Source organism: Corvus cornix, chromosome 7 (assembly GCF_000738735.6).
Source record: "Corvus cornix cornix isolate S_Up_H32 chromosome 7, ASM73873v5, whole genome shotgun sequence".
NCBI lineage: Eukaryota > Metazoa > Chordata > Aves > Passeriformes > Corvidae > Corvus > Corvus cornix.
In genome coordinates, this window is record NC_046337.1 from 9239272 (window position 1) to 9263978 (window position 24707).

Here is a 24707-nt window from a genome sequence, read left to right on the forward strand (position 1 = left end):
TTCCTTGTCTGGGAATCACTGTTCCCTTAAAGCACCAAACAAGAAAGTGGTCCTGCTCTCTTTATATATGGTCATAGTCATAGGTAGTTAACGTGTGTGCTTTCTTATTTAGAATTAAAATCTTCCTGGTGACTTATGCCTCAATTTTAATGTAAGAATAATTTTGCCTAACTTCTCTGTGTCCAAGATTTATAGAATAATTTGGGTTGAGATGGGCCTCTGGTAAATCTCTAATCCAGCCTCCTGCTCAAAGCTTCAGAGTTAGAAGATGTCATTCAGGGCTGCTGAATTGCACCACTTTTAATTGTTTGCCAGCTAGACTTCAAACTACTGGCCATTGCTTCTTGAGTCTGGTGGTCCATACAGGTTTCTGCTTGTATTTATGAATATTTAAATAGCATTAATTGACAAAGACAATTTAAGTGTGTTCTTACTTACTTGAAAGGTGATAATAATTATTATCTTCAATATTTAACCTGAAATGTTGCAAATAATATTTCAAAAATAATTAAAAAACAAGAGGCTCATCTGAGGTAGCTGATCAGTGTATTTACGCTCCATTTCAGTGTTTCATTGCTGCAGAGTCTAGAATGGGAATGTGTAATTGTTAATATAATCTTTCAAAATTGATAATCACAAATACATTTCAAAACTGCAGGAACATATCTGCATCTTTCTGATAGGATAAGAGCTATGAGAGTAGGAGAGCAGAATGCCTTGGGATGGAGTGTGTAGTAAGCTGAACCACACTGAACTGTGCCAAAGAGTGACTAAACAATGCAGAGGTTTGCTCCACCAGTCTCTGTGGATAATGCTAACCAGGATCCACTGCTTTCCCAGATATCATAGGCAGCAGATTGTCCAAAACTGCAAAGATGCTCATCCATCAGTGTTTGCCTTGTATATCAGTACTGTTCACTGGGCAGAGCAGCTTTAATTTGACTGCTTGAACTTTCTGAAACTAGATGAGAGAGTTTTGGGTTAACAGTAATGTGTGAAACTGTGCATTATGGTGTGCTGATGTAAACTGGTAACATAAATGGTAGCAAAGCTGCAGGCAACCTCTCCAGAGGCATTAAGGGGAGAGTTCAGACCTTTTGGGGTGCTTGTTTTTTTTATGTTCCACCTCTAAAATGTTGTTAGCTAAGTTTACAGTTTGTTTTCCACTGATACCATTGCAGCAAAATCTGTTGGGTTGGCTACTGACTCTTGGGTGCAGCTTCAGTTCTGTTCCGCTGACGCAAATCCACAAATAAATTGTCCCTGAGTGGAGTTCTTGCTGACTTGAGGTGTTCACCTGTGTGTGAGACAAATTGCTGAACTGAATGTCACTGCAATTTTTTCTAGGCAGATGTATTGTGAGAGCTGGAGAGCTCTGTAAATTATAAAGTGGTTAAATAATCAGTTTTATAGTGATTATGTGAGAACAGTGTTTTGCTACATTAATTAAATATTATCTGTCTTCTTCTACTTGCTACACTGCAAAAGTGTTACAGTAGTTTCATTTGTGTGTAATTGACCTCTGCCATTACTGCTCAAAAGAGGAGAATGGAATACGGATTTAGTGAAGATGGTTTTTAAAGAAACCCTGCTAGCTTGATATATCATTTCCCTTGAGAACTAGTATTGATAGAACTTGAGGTACCAACACAATTACTGTGTTGAGAGCAGGGGTTGAGGAGGGTGGGCCGTGGGAGAGCCCCTTACCCCTGGGGTAGGGAGGTGGGGCTGCATCGTGCTGGAATCACAGACTGGTGATGGCTTATTTTGGCTGTGCCACACCTTTTCTTTGTGGCAAGCCTGTGCTGCTCTTCCAATGCTTGTCTGTACTCCCAAGGATTTACAGGAGTGCATGTGAAGAGAAGTTTTTATATCTAATGAGGGGGTGTGTGTTGCTAGCATACTTGGAGCCAAGTGGTGTTCTGAAGTATGCTTGGGGTCTACTGTTGATGTTCTTGTCATGGTGTTGGACCTCTCTTCCTTGCACTTGTTCTTGTTTTCTAAATTTATAATTGAGCAGACAAACACATGAGCTGAAGAGCAGGAGCTTTGCTGCCACTTCACAGTTGACTATAGGACGCTGCTGGTGAGTTGTACAGCAAGGACAGTTTTTTTCCTTCCTTCCAAAAGCTATTTGGAAAAGCAAAAGTAATTTATGGATGCAGATACTCTGTAAGCAACTGATGCTTCTGCCTTACCTTGTTGGGTTTACTGGGGAACCTGCTCCTGCACCACAGAGCTGTGGAACTGGAGTGTGCTTAACTTGGTGGTGGTTTCTTGCAGTTGCAGAAGATATGCCCAAAGTGTTCAGTGCTGACATAGCTGTTCGGATTTTTTTTCCACTTTCTCTTCTCCACTGCCTAGCCCTCGTGTGAGGAAAAGGGCAGTCAGTGCACTGTAGATAAGCACTTTGCAGTGCCCATGAGGAAAAAGCAAGCCATTGCCAACAGTGAACCTGTGGGCAAATAGAGATGAACAAGTTCAGTGAAAATGGTCTCTGCTTTTTCTAAACTGTATAGTTGAAATCAGTCATTGGTTTGCACTCTTATAATCCTCATTTCTTTATTTTCTTTTTCTTTACACTTTGCTAGCTTTTAATATGAAGACAGTCTCTTTCACCGGGGGTTTGCATCTTGCTGTGAGCTCAGTAGAAGGGAGCGTCTTCCCTTGGCCAGGAACCAAAGGCACTGTCATAACGGTGGTGGCAGTTCTGGAGGCTGAATCCCCCTTCAGGAGCCCTCTCTGACATCTTCATGGGCTCCAGACTCCTGGTCATCCTTCCTGCTGGCAGCAAATCCACACATACTCAGCTGCCGCTTGAAGTCAGGCCTTACGCAAGTCTGTGGGGATGCCTTTGGCAGCTGCGTTTGCTCTTCAGACAGCTGTTGGGTCTTCAGAGACTTGGCTGCTCAAAGCATCCCACGTGGTGCTGTCTGGGTCCTAGCAAAATTAGAATCATCTGAAGGACAGCCTTGGAACTGTTCTGTAACTGCTTTCCAGATGGGTGTAATTTTTTGCCACTGCTAGCAGTGGTTTTTTTTTGGGGTAGGGCTTTCACGGAGATCTACACGTGAGGGGTATGAAAAAGGGATGGTGAAGCCTTTTGCGTTGTTGCTGCTTCTCAGAGAAAATGTTGGCCCAGCACTTGTCAGGTGTGAGCCTGGGTTTCTTGGCAGAAGCTCCTGAAAGACGTCATTATGGGACTACTGTTCCTCAGTATCTGCGTCCAAGGCTCGGGTGCTGCACATAAACAGGATACAGGGGAATTTGGCCTGATTGTCACTGTCTTCTTTCTTCCCCAGGACAGGAGACCACCCTGCAAGACACTGACAGCTGCTGCAACTTAGGAAAGGACAAATAAAACTAGAGAAGGATAAATAAGCTAACAATGATCCTTTGTAAATCTTTTATTCCTTTTTTTTTTTTTAGTAGCATGTAGATATGCGTAACTCTGGCTTGTGGTAAACATCTTTGATGTAGGGGAGGGATAATTTTGTGGGAAGAATATGAACTGATATGTAATTGTTCACAGAGGCCTGTCATTTGCTTACATGGACAGTTTCAGTCCATCTCACAGTATTTAGAAACTAAAAAATTGTGATAAATGGACAGTCAAGTTCAAAGGTGTTCAGCCTTTGGGAAAATAACCCAGGTTTTGGGAGGTGGTAGGTGTGCTGGGCTAGAGTTCAGGTGTCCTATCATGTGTTCTGCATAATTTTTTTCTGGATCATGACTTGTATAGTATCCTCACTTAAAGTAGTCCAGCAAAAATTAAAATCAATTTTATTTTTACGTCCTTAAGACTGTGATGTGTCTGTTGCAACATTTCCTTTTTTTGACAGGACATGTGAATTTCAACAGAAATAGGGCCTTTAGGGATTGTTGACTCATTGTTGCTGAGCTGTTGCTATTCCTTTGACAATCTGAGACTGTGGTGAGCATTTTAAATAGCAACAACAGCATCTTGGCTATGGAAAGACACACGTACCCATAGGTACAAGTACGTGCACGTAGGCAGCAGTGTGAATGCAAAGGGATTCTGAAAAGCAGAAAGATCCCAAGGGAGCCAGGCCTCACTGTCAGTGTTAAGTTGCTCAGTGTTTTGTGTCCAGTTCACGTCTGAAATCTGTTTTCTACAAGTCAAAAACCCGTGTGGGAAATTTTGGGGACTTTTGAAGTACACTGGTGACTTTGAGACAAGTTTTGCCAGCACTGTTTCCAATGAAACAACAGTAAGGACTTACTCATATTTTGTGAATTGTGGTTATCTGTGAGCAGAGCCAGTGCTTGAACCTCAACCTCTTGTTCTCAAAGTCTACCATTTTACGAGTTTTCTGTAGTGCTCTGTAGAGCTTGGCTGTTAGTTCCATACTAGTGAAATATTAGTGGGTTTTCTATTGGGTTGGGTTTGTTGTGGTGGTTTTTTGTTTTTTTTTTTTTGTTTTTTGTTTTTTTTGTTTTTTTTTTTTGTTTTTTGTATTAACTGCTTTATATCACTGCTTTAGCAGCAACAGGTATCTTGGTTTAACTCTTGCTGTGGAGGCACTAATCTTAAAATCTTGAAGAAATGCTTTAATTACAGTCCCTGGCCTTGTTCATAAAAAATACTGAGAATATTTTTCTGTATTCATACATGCAGAAGAAGATTAGGAGTCTAACTGTAGTTCTGTCATGGATTTATGTACAGTTATAGAATTTACCGTTTTGTGCATTGCAGTTTGCAGTGGGTTTAGATTTCTTTAGTGTATATAATTTTCATTTTTTTAAAAATAAACCTTAGTTCAAATGTTGAAATATTAATTCTCAGTCACTTTCTCAGACTTCCATGGGGCGCTGTTCTCAAAGCCTTTCAATTGAACCCCTCAACTTTTGGGACTGGTGCGACTAGAGATAAAAATTATTGAAGAGGAGGCATTTGGAGAAGTTTTTTCACTAGACAAAGTGAAAATCCAAGTGGAAAGGAACATGCAGATGATGGCAAAATGTGATGGTCATTGGATGTGGAACTACATCACCAGAAGAGCTGCGCTCCCTTCTACAGTGCCTTTTTCTGGATGACAAAATTAGCTATTTCATCTGTCACACCAAAAAAAAAAAAAAAAAAGGTCGAATTATTTTAATCAGAGGCTGTTTAATTTACCCTTGTCAGATGAATGGACTTCCGTAGGTCGTACACATAGGCCTGCTGCATTCACTGCAGTCTGAACTTACCTTTCTGGTTTTTCTTTGGTTCTGTTAAAGGTGTCTGTGATTTATGCACATTAGTTAATGGGAGAGTGCAGTGGCTGTAGCCTAAATGTGCAGGGCTATGTACAGTGTCTCACTGAAAAGCAAGGGTGAGGCTTGCATTCACTAGAGCTGAAAAACAATTAGCTGTGACTAGGGACAATTTGCAGATCATTAAAACCCAAGCTCATACATTTTTATGACTGTGCAATCTCATAATTTTCAGCTAAATTAAGACAGTGAGCAAGTCTAAACTGTACTTCCCTTGTATGCCAATAATAACAAATGAGAGGCGTCTGCAGAGGATGAGTTTGATTATGTCTCCTTTAGCTTCTCTGTCTGTACGTTTAAAATATACGACACCCTCTGCTCTCTTTGGTTTTATTTTTATCTGTAGCACCACTTAATGAGCTATTAGAAACTAAATTCCTAGATAGTCCTGCTGGCTGCTCTCCATTGCAGGATATTACTGCAATACTGATTGCTGCTGTAATAGCTAGAATACATATTTTTGCTTTTAAAAGTAACATTAAAAATCAGTAGCTTGGGTTTTTTTCTTCAAAAAATGTACATTCTTGTATCACTGAAAGGCAGTGATTTACTCTGTGGCTGTTTTCATTAGTGTCACCCTAAATGGCTTCCTTTAGGATGAAACAGTGTAAAATGTTGTATTTATCAAACTGTCCGATTTCTGATTAATCTGGTGATAGTATCTATAAATGAGGTGTAGCCAGCAGCTTCAGGTTTTGTTTGGAATTTACCCCAATACTTAGCCCAATTATGTTTGCAGCCAAAACCCACTGATGGGGATGATCCCTTGGCTCTCACAGTCCTGTTTGCCCCACCTTTCCCCTTTTGCTGACATGGGCCTGCTTTGTCCATTTAACAACCAAGACAGGTTGCTGCTGCTCCAATGGACTTCGAATAATTTCATTTAATCTTCAACATACTACAACCTACAGAATTTTTAATTTAAAATCTCAATGAGATTAGACACAAATTTCTTTGAAAGAGGCAAATAGTGTCTGATATTTGGGTCATTGTTTCAATTCTTCATTGTAATAATAGGAGCTTTTTTCCTTGTGCTGGACCTGAATTGTCTATCAAGAGTGTGTTCTTCAGTGTAGGATTATGCCCTAGTGGAAGAGGTGAGGGCATTTAGGTGACATTTCTAGATTTATGGGAATGTACATCATAAAGTGGGTCTTTAAACTGTGGTCTTAAAGTGAGTAATTTGTAGCCATAGTACTTGTAAGCCTTATTTAGGGCAATTGATTTTCAGAAGTGGTAGTGTATTTTGCCTATAGTGATATTAAGTTTCCATGCCGAATGCCTTTGATGGATTCTCATTTTTGGTGGTTGTTGCAAGTTGAATCTTTGAAGGAGAAACTACTGGATTTTTGTGTCAGGCCAGAGGAGGAGATGTTTTGGCTTCTGGTTTAGATTTCAGAATTATGTTGATGTGAGCTGCACTTGGATGCTGTGTTCTGTAGAACATCTGTCAGGAGCATGACTGTGTAGGGGGAAGGGTGCTGGACAGGAAGGATTAATAACACCACACTGATGTAGGAGTAGCTGCAGACTGTTTAGGTTGGTGACTGTGATCAAGGGTCTGTTAATAAGCTAGTGAAAATAAATTTTGTTCAGGAGTACAAAGTTTGTTTTGAAGACCGAGCAGGAACCAGAAGCAGCGTGCATTCTAAGTCTTTAATTACCTGAAACTTGTAAAAATGTGTCCAGAAGTGCCTGTTGAATTGGTGCAGCTAATTATGGTTTGAAATTATTTGGAATTCAGTAAGTCTGATTAAATTTTTGTAAGAAATTATATTAGGAACAAAGCTGGAAAATCTTTAAAGTGTAGCTTTATTAAATTGATAGTGCCATTCTAAAAATGAACATGAAAATTCATCTTCTGAGACTAGATAAAGATGGTCAGAAGCTGGGAAGATCTAAAATGTGTTTGGTATGGTCTGATTGCTTTTTTCTCTCTTTTGATAGCGATCACATGGAAAATATTTATGGCTACCTGATGAAATACACCAATCTTGTCACTGGTTGGCAATACCGGTAAGTCTTTTATAGTGCTCTTTAGTAATGTTGGTTTCTGCAGCATCCAAATGAACATGCTTCAGTTTTTTTAATAATGCTTCGATTTCCCTTTTTCTAGTAGACAAACTTTATGCAAGAATCTTATGCTTTTCTCAGTATAGATTAAGCTAATATGTAGATGAATAATATTTGTATTAAGGCATGAATATAGAAAAGGCACAGGCAATATAAAGCACTTAACTCATATAGTGGCTTATCACTATGTTTGCATGTGTAAAAAACATTAGTTTTTTTCTCCTTTTCCATTAAAAAATACTGTCTTTGTGTTTTCTGATGAGTCTTCCCCTTGGTCCCAAGTAATGCTACCACTTAAAAAAATTAAGACTTCATTACTGTAAATTCAAACTCAAGCAGCCTTCTCCCTTTCCCCAGGATGTCGTCTCCGCTGGAATAAGTTGATTTTCTGTCAGGTGAAATTCTCTGGTCAGGTTTCTTGTTTAATGCTGTTCCTAGAGCAGCACAGTGCAACCAAATTAATATTGGAGTGACAAGCCCATAGTGTACCACCCTGTGCCACCTGTGCTGCCTCTGGCGTGGGGTGACTCGTGTCAATATACTCATCATCAAACTCAAGTGAAAGTTGAAGCATAATGTCCACGTCCCTTTTTGAGAAAAAAATCTGGAATTGCTTCAGTTTCATGGTTTTGCATCTCAACTCTTTTGTATCTGGGGCTGTTCTACTGTATGTAGTTTAAGGATTTATTAAGCCTTAATGATTCAGGGCATCATTTCTGATTCCCAAAATCTTGCGATAGTGTTCTTCTGTGGACACATTGTTCTGTTGTGCAGTCCCTGCTCTCTGGGAAAAAAAAATGCCAAGAAATTAATTTTTGTGCCATCCTGGGGACATAATTCATATGTTTAGGGTTGTCCTGACACAAGTCTTTCAGTCCCAATCCCATCAGTGCCAACTTGTAATGAAAGTATTGAATTCTCCCAGTACTACCACCTGCCCGAAAAAAGGAAAAGGAGCTGGTATTATTTAGTGTATTTGCTTTGTTATCCTTGCAGGTTTTTTGTGTTAAACAATGATGCTGGCCTGCTGGAGTACTTTGTGAATGAGCAGTCTAGACATCTGAAGCCCAGAGGTACCCTGCAGCTGGCTGGGGCTGTCATTTCACCCAGTGATGAAGACTCTCACACCTTCACAGTCAATGCTGCCAGTGGGGAGCAGTATAAACTAAGAGGTAGGACCTGGATTCTTGGGCAGGGGATCCTTCCACTAGAGGACAGTCCTGGCTCTCACCTGGGGCTTGGCTTGGCTGCAGGGCCAAAGAGAGAGAACCTGGTTGGCAAAGTGCTGCCATGAAAATTATGTGCAAAACTTCCATTGCACTGTTCAGCTAGAAACGGTCTGTACTTATGGATAGTTCCATAATGTTTGGGTTTGATGACCTTCAGAAGACTATGAACTTCATATGTGTAGAATGGGGTTTAATCTTCATATATGGTGTCCTTAAATTGTACTGATTCAAAGTTTTCTAAATCATTGTAGATAGCAATACTGTGGTGATGCTCATGAGAACTTAATTATTCCTAACATTCGGTTTGTTAGCCACCTTATGGTGGTTATAAAAGCCCATTCTCTGATTTTGTAGGCTGCAGAAATCTAGGCTAATAACTTTGAGTGTTTCTTCCCTTGAAGACTTGCTGTAATTTTCTAATTTGGGATACCTTACTCTTATTCCAGGAAAATGTTTCATGTTGTTAGATTACAGTATTTGTGAGAGCAGTTATGGTTTGTTGATGTTTTAAAATCAGTTTTGTAATACTAAAAATAGCATACAGAACGAAAAAAGTGTACACTATTTATGTTCAACTTGATTTGATGTTGTAGTTATTACAGGCAAACAAGTTTTAGATTAAAAATAAATTACTTTGCACTGTTAAAGTCTTGTGCTTTTTAAGAATTAAGCAGCCTTTTTTGCCCATACTTTGTAATGTCTTCATTAACAGAATCCGTTTGGTTTGCTTTTATTAGCTACTGATGCTAAAGAGCGGCAGCACTGGGTTAGCAGGCTACAGATATGCACACAGCATCACACAGAAGCTATTGGAAAGGTATGACTGATGCTCTTATGGGCAAAAATCATTTAGGCTGGTGGTAGAAGTAGTTGCAATACAATTTCAGTGTTACTGAAGCCCTTCCATTTTGGGAGCTTTACTTTTTTTTTTCCCTTTTTTTCCCTTTTTTTTTAACCCCTTGCTTTTTTTCTAAAAACCACTCAGCAGCCCAGAGATAAATTTAGGATGAGTTCCCAGCTTTGAGAAGCAAGTCCTCAACACTGTATCTGAGTACTGTTGTTTCCATTTGCTAGCCATGTGGTGGGTATGCATATAGTGTATTTTATAGAACCTCCTGGTTCCCATAACACCTGTTCTGATACCTGATTAAAATCTTGCTTTTAAGTTACAATCAACATCTTGTAGCTGGCTTTGTCATAAGAGATAAGTTGAATTAATATCTCTAAATGAAATTCCGTTCTCTTAAATGTCAGCTCTATCCTTGCAGGATCTGTTAGGAGTCAGTTTCTGGTACTGTTGCAAATCAAGGACTCATCTTTAAGTCAGAGAAGTGATACTTACTGATCAATCTAATTTCACAGATTGTTCTTAATTAGACTGTAAAACAGGGCAGGTAGAAGCAGACAGTGCACAATATTTAGCAGTTGCTACTAGTGCATTATTAGGGCTTTGCCATCTTTGCTTGCTCTATAAAAAATTAAAAATGGAACTGTTCTGCTATATCTTTCACATTAGAACATTTGCTGGTTATTAGAATTAATTGTAAACATTTCTTAATATGCTTATTTATTCACTAGAACAACCCTCCTCTGAAATCTCGCAGCTTCTCTCTTGCATCCCAAGGAAGTGCCAACTCTCCTGGTGTGCAGAGAAGACCCAGTCAAAATGCAGTTTCCTTCTTCAATGTTGGACATCACAGATTGCCAACTGGAAAAAGAGTTCCCATTATGCAGCCAGATCACCTTGTAGATGTTAGAGAGGTTTGTATGCTTTGAATTGCCTTACAGTTTTTTGAGAGAGCCATGGTGGTATTTGTAAGGTTGTGGAGAAACCTGCTGTTCTTAGTTGGGTAAATTGTCAGTATCATGTCCTTAGCTATTGTTAGCACAGCTGTGTGAGGAAAAGTAACTTGCCCTGGCTGATTGTAGAAGTACATGGTGTATATTCTGTGATTTTTGTACTCTGCAGTAGTATCCTGGTGCTGAAGGTAGAACCATGCTCTCATCCTTGCAAGTCGTAGCGCTACAGGTGACAAGGGAATATCCTTAAGGGATATAACATCACGTACTATGATACTATTACACACTTTTCTTCCCACGTCAAGCTATAGAAGAACTGACTAAGCTGTGCTTGTATCCCTTATTACAAAGGAGAAGTTGGTCATGACTGGTGTTTCAGAATGCTAATACCACTTTCTGGTATGTTGATTCATTTAGACAAATTGTCTAGGGATGGGTGTGACTGAACAGAGAGCAATTCAGAAGCCTGGGTTTTTTTCACTGTATATTCAGGTGCAGTGTGTTTTAGGAGAAAAACCCAGAAATAATTACCTTTCCATCTTGACTGACAGAACAGACTGACTACTGGTTGATTTTAACTTGCAAATATTTCCAGGATGGATCTTGCCTATCTAAAGAGTACATTGCAAACCTGTGTTACTTAGTGGTAGCATTGATGTTAATAAGCATTTTAATGTTAACTGTAATTAGTGTGGTGTGATACATGTCTTGGAAAAAATAAGTTCCAGATGGAGGGCTTTTTAATTTAGCAAATAAAGATGTAGGAAGTGTGGAGTTCTATTGACGAATTGCTAGAAACTGAACTTTGACAAACTAGCATAGAAGAGTGCTGTGTATTGTGAGCCTCATTAACCTTAAAATATGTGGCTGAGCACTCCAGTAAGTTCCCAGGTAAATGGGTGTTGCAGATACTTTCACTGGTATGGCATGCTGTCATTGTTCCTTGATTCGTATCAGGAACAATGATAAGGTGTAATTATTCAGTAGTTTACACAAGGTGACTGCCTCTTTAAACCTTAGAGTCTCTGAATCTCTCTCCACAGCAGACTGTTCTTGCAGATGTCTTGCAAAAGGGTAATTGCTGCCATCCTGTTTTTACCCTCTTAGAGCAGTAAAGTCTCCTATAGTGCTAATGCAGAGACATGTGAAGTCCTGCCAGGTACTCAGGAAAATAAAAATGTTTCAGAAATGGCTTTTTCACTTTTTGAATTTTCAAACATCATTATGGCATTCAGAATTTCAGGGAGGAAAGAGGAGTATGTGTGAGCTGGAGCACTGAAGCAGTGGCTTGCATCCTCTAATTGGGATGAAGTGGAATGACTTTTCTTGGCATTGCAAAGAGCACAGGAAGCTATTCATGCTCTTTTGATTGCTGCTGCATGATTATTTATGAACTTAAAAACTTTTGACCTGTACAGATGAAGAATCCTCAGTAGTACTGGCTTTTCTGAATGTTAGTTTGCTTGCCTTTTTAAAGTTAAAATGCTCATTAGATAGAATGCCTACCTTTTTTTAGATATGGTTAAAATACTGAAGAGCAGGGACGTGCCTGTTACCCCTGAACATCACACAGCTGGAATACTTAAAAATTCTTTTTGAAAAGCTGTGGGAAGAGCAACTTTTTTCAAAGGATCTGCTACATTGTGACCTTTTTTGATTTCCCCATGAATTGCACTATACTGGGTCTTCTGTCAGTCCCTTTCCCTTTGACTGCCCCTTGTTCTTGGCTGAATATGTGTCATGATGCCGACTTGGTTACCATGCAAAGCAGGAGGTTTAAGAAGATCTTTTTGCTAACTTGCACTAAATGCACGTGTGTGTGTTTGCAAAGTGAGAACAATAGCCTGTGTATTTTTCCTAGATTCTGAATTTTTAGTTACTGTGCTTTTCTTCTCCTGGGACTATTTTTGTTTATTTTCCAAAGCTGAGTGTATAAATATGAAAAGCCTTAGGACTGTGGAAAATGTGTTCTTTGAAAGGGAAGATGTGCCTATTTGAACTTCATAGCTAAGCATAGCATGGCTTGTCCTATTGACTGGCCTGATCCTGGAATGAAGTGCTTGGGGCCTACCATACGGTGAATTACTAACAGTAAAGGTCACCAGAAGGATTGTGGTGATTTGTCAACTAATTATCTGTGGGGGTTTTGTGTGGGGTTTTTTCTAAGCCAACACACTTTTTCAAAGTTGGAAAAAAACTGCGCTCAAAGGCTTTTATCACGTTTGTGACTGGAGAAAAATGAGACACATGTTGTGATAGCAGCTGGTGTGTTTGCATAGGCAAGGCTATATATAACTAAATGTTTTAGTAGCTTTCTGTCCTGTTGCTCTTGGGATATGCTAAGGCTGGCTCTGCACAGTTAACACCACTTTTAAAGAGCCAATGCTCTGTGAATTCACACCTTCATGGAGCCAAGCCCTTAACAGTTCCAAAGATCACATACTATGAACTTGGATGAATACATGTTCCTTAAGTATTGCATAAAATCTTAAAAGCAGTTCCTGGAAGGGATTGCAGGTAGTAGTACTGAAAAAAAGAGTCAGTCAGATACTGCTAGGATTGGGAATTAAATAATTGTAGCGAAAAAGCTACGTAGTGCCATAGCAGTTAAATGCATTATTCTTTAAGGATTCTTTAAAGAAATTCTGCTGCTGCTCTGCTAAATCAATCTGTCCTTACATTTACCTAACTGCCAGAACACATAATGGTTGCAGAGTAGTGCTGTCCAGTTAGATGGATGCTGTTTGTTGTTCCTCCCCAGAAAGGGGGATTAGCATATGTAGGAATTTACCTTCATCCCTGTGATTCAAAATCAGGTAATATTTTGTTTCTGTGAGTATAAAGAGGAAGGTGCTGCTTGATGGCTGTTGTGCTTTGCCCCCCTGTACCTCATGTGGGCAGATGTGCTGTTGCAGATTCTGTGATTTAGGGGTGTGGAGCTCTGTGTGAAGGAGGAAAGGAGTTTGGGGGAGAGCAAGTGGAACAATGACAACAGGGCAGGACAGCTGCAATCTGAACACATAATGAAAGTGAAAATCCTGCTGGCTTTTCTTCCCTCCCTGCAAAGTAAATGCTGAGATAGTGATAATCAGTGTGGTGTCAGTGCAGATAATAAATGAGGATCCTGTATGGTTTGAGCCAAAATGAGGAATAGAGGTCTTTTCTGTTAGAGTGCTGCACCTCTGCTCACAGGGAGTGAAAAAATATTGATACACAGACAGTAGATCCTGTTCCAGGCTGTGCAGAGCACAGAGCTTAATTACTTCTCACACAGAGTGCATGTAGGGTTCCCCCCCATCCCTATCAACTAGTCATGAAACCGTTTGATATTTACTGCAATAAGTATCATGTTCCAATTCCTCTTTGCTTTTTATTTTGAAGTCGCTTTGATATTTGTTGGCTTGTTAATAAAGTGCCATGTATTTTCGTGGGTAAATTCATCGTTCATTTAATGACTCTCTAGTAGTAGTAGTTCTCGTAAGTACGGTTAATTTTACATACATCTGTTGCCTTGTAGTTTTATTATTGTCCTAAAATCATTTGGGATCCTCTGTGTACACAGCTGAACACGTATCACACAACACTTCTACCACCTGATAAGTGACTGTTTTGTTTGACAGATGATGTCTCAGGCTGAGGGCCAACAGAGAGACTTGATCAGGAGCATAGAATGCCTTCCTGCCTCCGGTCACCTTACATCCTTGGATCAAGACCTATTGATGCTCAAAGCAACTTCCATGGCGACCATGAACTGCTTAAATGACTGTTTCCATATTCTCCAGTTACAACATGCTTCTCAACAAAAGGGATCCTTACCAGCAGGTGGGTATAGGTGCTCACAGAGAGCAGAACTCTGTAACAAATACAAACCCCTTCCTTCTTGCAAAAATGTTCGTTCCACAAATGCAATTTCACATGGGCAAAGGAAACTGCTGACTGCCTGGTTGCTTGTAAATTTTTCCAGAGACCAACTTGTTTGTGTTGGGTGGAACTCTGTTCATGTTGTATATATTTTTAAAAATCATTTATTCTATCAAGAAGTCTGTGTCAGCAGCTATATAAATGTAACATCTAATTGTTGTACAACATCTCACAACAGAATAAACTACATAAGGCACCCCAACAAGAAGGCTGCCTTTGGGATGTAACTGGCTACTCAGGAACAGTAATAGTGGAGGGGGAATTTAGGGGATTGCAGATTCTAGGACATGTAGTGTCCACTACATCTCTGTCAAATGTCATGCTTTTTTGATCATTTTTTTGCACACTAAATACCTATTCTAAGTATTTACATGTGTGTAGCTTCCATTTCTAGTTAAGCGTTAAAATACAATACTCTAAATTTGCACTGGTTGTTACTAATACTGTTTAAATATCAGCATTCTTGTTTTGAGTTACTGTCTTAGTCTAAACCATGGTCTAAAGACAAGTGTATTCTATTCTGAGGCCAGAATGGACTTGTAAGCCAATGAAAATTGGTTAAAGGTTGAGAAAAACAGAAAATCTCTTTTTAATAAACAGCTGACCACCCCAACAAACAAACAAAACCCCCCCAAACCCTACTGCTCATGTGTGTGGAATCTGTGCATTCACAGGCAGCAGACAAGTATGTTGCCATGTCTGCACAATTGATCACTTCTATGCAAGTAAGAGCTTAGTGGAATTGTTCTACCTGATTCATGTCAGTGTATGGAGCTGAATGTGGTTGTGGTTGTTTGTAAATTCTTTGGCATCTTATTGTGCCTTTTTTTCATGTGTTCACTTTGTGGCTTTTTGTGAGCTTTACAGGATTTTCAAATGCTTCTCTTGCACAACTGGTCAGTAGATATAGTAAGTAGGTAACAAAGTACACACAGAAGTTGTCTCTCCCCTTATCTGTCCCATAATCCTCTCATATTTGTGGTGCCTGCTTTTCCAGGGCGTATTATTTCAGAGCTGTAATTAATTTAGCTTCAAAGATGAAAAAAAAAGTTATATAAAAGTGTTAAAACGATATAAAAAGTGTTTGTGATTTTAAAATCACCAGAGGCATTAAAAGAGAATATGTGAATAGACTGAATTAAATTTTTTGCTGTATTTCAGTTCAAAATTTCATTTTAAAACAAAAAAACTGGATGGCAACTCATGAGCTGTTTGTCTGAACTCTGAAGTTATGCTGAAAGAACTCTTCCTATTCTCTGTGAATTTTTTGACTGTTAATGCATAACTGTGGGAGGTGCACATCAGAAGTGTCTTTGTTTTGGCATTTTCACATAGGCACTACTAGGATGGCTTTTTGACTTGTGTCTGGGGACATAAGTAGGGTCCAATGAGCACCACTGTAATAACTTAAGAAGACACTTTTGGTTTGGGGTCTTTTTGACAAGTGGTGTAGGTTTTTAGTTTTTTAAACCGTGCAGGGAAAAGCTTAATTCACTGATTGCTATTCAGTTGGTATCTGCTTGTTAATGGACAGATCTAAAAATACTGCTTGAACATGTCCAAATCTTGAAGATTTTCAGTGATATCCTAGGGAGATGGATGGAGAAGAGAGGATCAGCAGATTGGATACTGGGGCCAGAGTTAAAAAGAGACCATTAAAAGAATGCTTGTGTCTTTCTGCAGCCTTCCATCTCCTCCCCTGCTGTGGCCTTTCTAGAGACACTGTAATACATTTGTTCCTTTCAAGGACTGCCAAGAACTTCTTAAATTTTTTTTTTTTAAATCCATTTAGCTTAGATTTCTCCTCTTGACTCAGGAGGGATCCTTCTGGTTCAGCTGCTGGAGCCAGGCTTAAAAACCAAGGATTAGAAATTATGTAAGAGTGCCAGTTTGCTATAGATTGTTAAATGACAAACCCTGCTCCCCCCCCCAAACAAACAAAAAAAAGAAAAAAAGCAGAAGACTGAAAATACTGCCCCAACACATCAAAGTGTATTGTGAAACACAAAGATGAACAAGAAAGTTCCACCCGTTAACTTTTCCTAAATTCAAGTCAAAAGTGCTGTGCAACAACAATTTGCAACTCTTGAAGAAAAATGTAGGAAGTGAAAACTCAAGAGGTCTGCCCTGTAGCAGAGGGGAAGTGCTGACAACTGTTTAAAAAGAATTTGGGTGAAGACTTTAGGGGAGGAAGAGGTCACAAGTAAAGAGAATGGCTTGTGCCTATGCAAAATAGCTAAGAGCAGATTTGTATATGCTTTTCCAGTGGAAGAGAAGTATTAAGGTGGTATCTTGTCCATTCACAAAGACTAAAACACAGCTGGGAGCTCAAATCTTTCAAAAATACCCTCCAAACAGCAAAAAGTAAACAGAGAATGTAATAAATAAGGTTATTCTAGGGGTTTCTGATAGAAAATATAAAAGGGATGCTGTGGGTTAAATTCAAGATAGTACAGAGGCAAGTGAGTGTGGATTAAATGCAATTTAGAACATGCAGTTAGAGATTAGTGTGTTGAAATTTACAGCTTAGAAAGCAGGTGTCATGAGGAGGTTTTAAAGACAAGTAAAACCTTTTCAAAAAGGTATGATAATGACATTCTGAGCGTCTTACTTTTTGACTTCTTTGACACTTCTGTTTAAATAGCTTAAGTTTAGTGTGGTCAGGAATTCTTGTTTCTTAGGATGTAGTGAATTAATGAGTAATGGATGATGAAAATAAGCTACCTTGCTGTGGAAAAGTTGTCTTGTCTCAATAGTAACTTTTTTCCTGCCCCACTGTCTTCCTGGTAGAAATGCTGCTGTTTATCTGAATTAAGCTTACTCTGCCTGTTGTGGGTGGGGATGTGACCTAGTTGCAGGTAACAGGGGTCTGGTAATAAAGGATTGTGTATCATATGGGAAGAGACAGCAGACACCTTAGTATAGGTGTCTTAGTATAGCACAGGGAACTGCTATTGGGTGGTAGAAATTCAGAATTTCCTAATAATTTCTGTGTTTGCAATCCACCCGAGATGGTTTGTCAGTTTGTGCATTCTTCAGTAAAAACTGATTGGAATCACCTGTACATTATTACCCTTTGAAAAAGAATGGAACATTTGTATTATTAATGAGGAACCCGACCTGTTCTGATAAATTAACTGGGAGTAACTAGAGATGCCGGAATCATCAGGTGGGTAATAGCTTTCCAAACCCTGCAGCTTTTTTTTTTTTTTTTTTTTTTTTTTTTTTTTTTTTTTTGACAGCTATTATTTATTCAACAGTGTGTGCCTGCCTTCTCTGCAGCTGAGAAAGGACAAGCACCCTCTCCAGAGAACACACTGGCAACAAAACTTCTGCTTTAGGTCTTTTTAGTCTAGAACAGAGCTGAGTTTTAGAAGCTGATAAGTGGAAAGCTGCCCTTTTTTATTTTGGTACCAGTTAAAGAAAAGTGTAAGGGATGCTTAACATTCCCATGATACTGGGTTCCTCCTGTAGTGTCTGATTACACTTTTCATGACACCAACTAGTTTCTCCAGTCCAAGTTGCATGTATTACAGCTCACCAATCCCAGTGTTTGTGCTAATGATCACTGAAGGTGGTGTCTCATTGCACCACCTTTGTTTAGTGGCTGCTGGAGGCATTGGCTGCAGGAGGAATTGGCTGCTTTCAGCTTATTCCATTAAAAATAGCTCTTCTTTTGGAAACTGCTTTTTACTGACCCTGGAGAGGATGAGCAAGTTTCAGCGCAAACTTTCCTTTGCTTCAGGAACCACGATCAGTTGGTTGGAACCGAAGATCTCTCTGGCAAACCACTTCAAAAATGGAGCAGCTCAGAATTTCCCAGCAGAGATAAACAAGCCAGCATCTGTCAGAGAAGAGCAGTCCATTGCAGAGCCCTGCCAGCTAACAAGGGTAAGGTAATGTGAACATCCCATTTCTGTGGGGAATTATTCGGAGGAATACCTGTAAATGTTTCAATCGTATTATGTGAAAATTATTTAGTGACAGCTATTCTCATACTATTGGTTAGCTGTGTAGGAGGAGAAGTGAGGACAGTTGCAGTAGATGAAACTCTCTACCTTGTTTATTCAAGAAATTTTTGCTGCTTTATGTAACTTGCTGTCAAGTGGAGGGAGCCAATTGGGGTGGTAGTGCAAGGCATTGAAATAGGTTTTTTGCACTTCATTATTTACTTATCTAAAATAAAATGCAAGGGAATACTGCCTAACTGAAATTCATGACACTCTCAAAATAGGCCCAAGAAGAACTGCCTAAGTAGACAAAAGACGAAATTGCTGGTCTTCAGCTATTACATCTCCCTTTCTTTCTAGGTCTTGTTGCATCTGTTTTTCTTAATCTGAGCAACTCTCATTATTTGACTGCAGGATGGCTTAATGCATTTGAAATACAGTTACAGTCTGTATCATTATCAGCTACAGTCTGTATCATTATAGCTGACAAAATGGATTTGAATTGCAAAACACTGAAGTAAAATACCAGCAGGGATTATGATGAAGAACATGTTTTCCTAACTAAGCTAGAAAATCATAATCACATCCTCTTTATGCTAGTTGGTTTCAAACAGTTGTTTGGCTGAGACTGTGTCACTGTGAAAAGATAATGTGCTGGTTTAGGTCTCTGCAATAGCACTGGGCTGTCTTAGAGCAAAATCAAAATGGAAAAGATTTTTTTCAGTTGCTATAGTTTATAGATTTTTAAATGGGTCAGAGTAGTTACTATTAAGTTAAAAAAAGAAAAGATGAAACAAAACTAGGAGCTTTCAACTAAATCGCTTAATTCCTTCCTTTCAATAATTAAGCAAGCTACAGTTTGAGTACTTAGTGTGTTTGAGGTATGAATGGTGTTATCACTCCCTGTAGGTATTTTCAACTTTTATTTCTGAGAGCAGATCAGCATAGCATCCTTGGAAAGGAGTCACCTCTGTGATACTGCAATTGTCATCGGGATTTGAGCTCTGTGTGAGGACTTGGCCCCCTGTTTTTGGTGGTTGAGTGTTCATAAATCTGCTTTGGGCTGGGGCAGCTGCTTCAGGACAAAGGGCTTTGCTTAGGCAGAGGCATATTGCTGCCTTCCCGTGGCATTCAGTGCCTCTCCCTTCTGCATCTGCCTCCTTCCAGCTGCTTGCCCCAGGAGGATGCGGCTCAGAGCCCTAGGAATGCCACCATCCCTTCTGCCTGAAGTGTTTGACTTTCTGCTTGTGATGTGGTGGTTGTTAAATCGTTGCTGATATAATTTCCAGTCTGTCTGCTTTAGTTACACAGACACCGGCACCTGCAGTGTTTGTATGTGTGGGGTTTTGTTTTATGAAACTACTCCAAGTTACTTTTTTTCTTTCGCTGTTATATATTTGCACTCACAGCAACATGATAATGCTTGTGAGGAGCAGCTTGTAGATACCAGGCAGGATGGTAGTCAAGGAACGTGGAACTACAGTCTGATACAGCCTTTGGAGTAGTGATGGCAACGCTGGAAAGGCTGAAGTAGTGTGGAGGTGAAAGGGGTTACTGAGGTGGTTGGAATTGCTGCTAGCTTTTGCTTTGCTGTTTCTGTGTATGTGTTAGATGCTTGACATTCTGTGAACTCACAAAACTTACAGGAATTTCTTTTAAGCTTTTTTTCTTTTTTCCATGACCCGTGTGGGAGAGGGTGAGAAATCTGAGCCTGAATCCTCCAGATGGAATCTGCACTGAGTTATCTTCATATCCATTCAAATTCTTCAGCTGTTGTTTATTTTGGGAGTAGATTCCATTGTGTAGCCCTCTGCAGGGGTTTATTTAGCCTTTTTCATACATGGACAGTTAAATACAATATTAAGTCCTTTTTGAATATTGTCTGGCCAGTTCCATCTTTGAGCTAAGCCTATGGCTCTTATTGCAGGAACCTGAAGAAATAAATCCAGATGAGGAGCTAGAGGATATCTGTGACGATAAAGAAGATGATCTAGGAGCAGTGGAAGAGCAGCGCAGTGTTATCTTGCACCTTTTGTCTCAGCTGAAACTTGGCATGGACTTAACAAGAGTAAGTAACTGAAGTGTGAAGACTGGCTGCAGTAAAAGTGAAGTTTCGTTTAAAACTCAGCTCCTGTATTGAACAGTATGGAGTTTAGTATGAAACTGTGGCCAGTAGCAACTTCAGGTCCCAAGATTTGATGTCCCAGATTGAGATGGTCAGCACATTTCACCTAAACCTATCTTTTTTATTACCTTCTCTTTGTGTTTTCTACCGTGTTTTTGTTGCCTTTCCTGTAATGGCCTGTTTTCTTTCCTGTATTTGAACCTTAGTCTTTTTGTGCTGTTTTCTACAGCCTTCTCGTATTTCTCTTTCTTCTTTCCTTCCATGATTTCTTTTCTATCTTGATAATGCTTTTTCGCACAGCTTGTATAACCCTACACCTGTGTGCATGCTGCTTCTGAAAAGAAGTTTTCTTTTGGTTCCCCCTTACCTTTAGATGCCTGTTTAAGCCTCTTTTCTATTCTCATTTCTGTGTTTGTTCACAAGCAAGCAGGAACAAAGTTGCACTGGAGAGAATTGGATTTGACACTTGAGTGCAGAACTCAAAAGCAAGCAGCTTGGAAAAATTAACGCTCAGGTGCCATTAGACAACTTGGGCAGCAAATCTGGGAAGAGCAGGCTGCTACCAGCTTATGTTCAGTTCACTCCTGTAAAGACCTCTTGCCATAAGCACTAGGCACTTTGAAATCAGAAAATGGATTTTACAGTAGCATGGAATGAGAAAAACACTCTCTCTTGGAATTATGGATTATTACATTTTTTTAACCCTATGTTTTTTGAGCACGAGCTACATAGCCCTTAGAAACTTGTATTGTGCAGCTTATGTTTCACAACTTGAGAGGGAAAACGAAAACGTGATATGAACAGGCCCTCCTGTCTGCAAGTCAGACTTAAACCGCTGCTGCTGTACCAGAAACTGATGAAGTTACTCTTTCACTTACATTGAAGATTGGATTTAGGATATCTTTTTCTCTTAGTTGGAACAAGTTGTTAAGCCTGTTTTCCAGTTGTGACTTTTGGCTGTGTGGGGAGAATTGTCTTTATATATAGCAGGCAAATCACTGAAGTGGACTAACCTGGCTTCAAAACAGGTAATGAAGTTGTTAGAATTGTACGTAACTCATTATCAGGGAACTGAAGTAAAAAACCACTTAGTACTCAAGGCTGGGGTTGCAACAACATGGCAAGTGTATTCAGTTTAACTTGAACGTCTATTAAGTCTTATGTCTGTGCTTTTTCTCTTTGAATGCAGCTGATTTAAGTGGATTGTCTTGATCTCGTGGCTGAGACACCCTGTGTTGCTGTTTACAACAGTTAGTTCTGTGAGTTGTGTGTGTTTAGTTAGTTATGTGAGGCTAGTTCCCACAGCAGAGAAGGAAAACACTGATGATATCCACAGCCTTTCACTCTAGGGCATTGCCCTTGGCTCAGGAAGGACAGGATTGTTGGTTTTTATAGAGTTGAATGTAACTGGGAGAGTGTAAGGTGAGTGTAAGCTCAGAGGCACAGGCTCAACCCATACTATGCTGCTTCTCATGGATGCTTGTCCTAGTTGCTGTGTTGAGAGAGATTCTCCAAGCTCTCCAGAGCTGGTATAGCTTCCTTGTTCTCTTCTCCCTTAGACCGTACCTTTCCTAACTTCTGCTCTGAACCTTCTTTGCTATAGTTTGAGTTCCTTCATGCTTGTTTTCTCTTTCACAGGCATATGGGACACAGTATCTCTTTGCAACTCTTGTATGTTTTTTGTTTTTTTTTTTTTTAACTGGTGCTCAGTCCCTTTCGACCTCTTTAGTCTTAATAATACTCATTGGGCTTTTATTGCCTTGTAAATTGCTTTTCTGGAACTTCTGACCACTGTCTTTTGCTCACATCTTACATGAGGGACAAGAAAGTGCACTCTGAAAGTGTGGTGTCCCAAACAGCTCAGAATCCTCCTCCCAAGGACTTCCCTTATAAAATGCCTGTCTCTGTTTCCCTTACTAGAGCCTCATGGCTTTTCTTTTATTTTCAGGTGGTTCTTCCCACCTTCATTCTAGAGAAGCGGTCGTTGCTGGAGATGTACGCAGACTTCATGTCCCACCCCGATCTCTTCGTTGCCATCACGAACGGCGGCAGCCCCGAGGAGAGGATGATCCGCTTCGTGGAGTATTACCTCACCTCCTTCCACGAGGGCCGCAAGGGAGCCATTGCCAAGAAGCCCTACAATCCCATCATCGGGGAGACCTTCCACTGCTCCTGGAGGATGCCCAAGAGCGACGTGGCCACCGAAGCTGGCACCAACTCCTCTGCTCACTCCCCCTCGGAGCAAGTAACTCTGCCTAAAGATCCGGAAGGCCAAGCAGAGCCGGACTATTACACAGTGAAATTTGTAGCTGAGCAAGTGTCCCACCATCCTCCTGTCTCAGGGTTTTATGCTGAGTGTGTAGAGCGGAAGATGTGTGTCAATGCCCACGTCTGGACAAAAAGTAAATTCCTGGGAATGTCAATAGGAGTGACAATGGTTGGTGAGGGTAAGTGCAAATTCTGTCCTTTGTTCATTTTAGAAATTTGTTGAAATACTGTTAATTTGATGGCAAATTTGATGTTATATTCCGAAGATACAAGTTGTCATTGTAAACAGCAACTTTTCCTATGGGAGAAGAAAATAATTAGGTTTATGCTTTGCCAAAAATCAGAATTATATTTGGAAGTAAAATTTTGCCTTTTAAACCTAAGGTCAGTTTCTGCAATGTAAACTGATATTTGTGAATTAATTTGCGTCATACATTTATTAAATAGAAGTCTTGTTGCATTTCCACGTATTGCACTTAATCTTTCTATATATGTTTTGATTTTCTTTAACTAGAAAAATGGGATCCTTTAGGGACAGAGAAGGGTAACTGCCCTCAAACTGTAATTTCCCTTTAGTTATGAGTATTTACTGCACAAGATGAGACAGCCTCTCCCACTCTGTGTCCCCTGTGTATATTGCCCAGTACCTGGGGATTCCAGGCACTTGCACGTAAATTACTCATTGAACAAGGGAATGACCAAGGGAATGCCAGGGTATGTCAAAGGCACATCTTTGGCTGTACAGGTAATCTCTGAAGCTGATATCTCTTGCAGGATCTTTCTCAAATCAGATCATAACTTTTTTCAGAATTTCCCATGTTGTTTGTGCTGATGTCAGACACCCAGGGGTACTGTGCTCCAGAGGCATGGGCTGGGGCAGGCAGCATTCAGACGTTGTGCTGTGCTCTTCTGAGGGCAAGAGGCAGATCTTGTGCTTTTGGGTTCTTTATAGGAATCAAATCCACTTAGCTGAAAGCTGAATAAAAATTCTAGTATTTTAAGAGATTCCTGACATTTATTGCAAAAACTGCTGTCAGGAAAGAATTGGGTTTATCTTAGCAGAGAGATGCAGTAAGGAGAATTGTCTCTGCTACCTGTCTTGAGACTGGGTAAGGTGTATTATAGGAAGGGAAAACAGGAGTATTAGCCTTCCTCAGGATCTGCAGTTCAGGGGATTCATTTGTTACTTCCTTTTGTCAGCATAAGTCTTGTCTTGCGATGCTCCAGAGCCATCAGTAAGAGAGTGAGCAGCCCTTATATGTACTGCTGAAAAGTATGTGCATGGCACAGTATTGTACTTTATGGAACAATATTATTGGGATAAATGTCTTTTCCCAAAAGAAGCTTAAATGCCCATTACTTAAGTTAGTACTTCCAGGAAAATGTTTTTACCTATAATCTAATAAATGTCACTTTTGTGGTTTTGGGGTTTGTTGGTTTTTTTTTTTTTAATTTTCTTTTTCTGTGTGAGGGGCTATGAGGAAAAGTAACCAGATGTAGTATTGGCTATTTGTTTCAACAACTTGTTTGGCCTTTTCTGAGGTGGTGCTGATATACAGATTCTTGTGTTTCTTCACACAGGTGTCTTACACCTCTTGGAACATGGGGAAGAATACACATTCTCTCTGCCCTGCGCATATGCCCGCTCAATTTTAACTGTTCCCTGGGTAGAGCTGGGAGGAAAAGTCAACATTAACTGTGCAAAAACTGGGTATTCTGCAAGTATTAACTTTCACACCAAGCCCTTCTACGGTGGCAAATTGCATCGGTGAGAACATTTTTGTTTGTTTGAAATGAGATCGATCTCACTGTCTTAAAGGGTTGAGTGTTGTTTGCAACGTGCATTGTAAGTGCTCTGCTGGCATCATTGTCTTTGGATTTCTGTATAAGAAATATAACACTATCAAGTTTCAGCATCTTACAGAAAATATCTAGGTAAAAATACCTTTTTGTAAAGACAAAAATGGTAGTTCTTATAGTGGTAGTTATTCACCTGTATGCATGTTTAAAAACTAACAGGTAAAGGACATCCAGGGAAAGTTTGCATGGGGTTGCTTTTAGCAG

General features: G+C 39.8%; 1 protein-coding gene across 1 annotated transcript in view; it reads left to right on the forward strand.

The window, feature by feature from the left end:
• Positions 1-24707, forward strand: part of OSBPL11 (oxysterol binding protein like 11) — a 40803-nt gene that overhangs the window by 8264 nt on the left and 7832 nt on the right. The window contains exons 3-11 of the mRNA XM_039555062.1: positions 7225-7293; positions 8347-8522; positions 9317-9396; positions 10158-10340; positions 14000-14201; positions 18046-18191; positions 20178-20318; positions 22324-22822; positions 24225-24411. Of these exons, the coding sequence (XP_039410996.1) occupies positions 7225-7293; positions 8347-8522; positions 9317-9396; positions 10158-10340; positions 14000-14201; positions 18046-18191; positions 20178-20318; positions 22324-22822; positions 24225-24411 (1683 nt within the window). The remainder of the gene's footprint in view (positions 1-7224; positions 7294-8346; positions 8523-9316; positions 9397-10157; positions 10341-13999; positions 14202-18045; positions 18192-20177; positions 20319-22323; positions 22823-24224; positions 24412-24707) is intronic.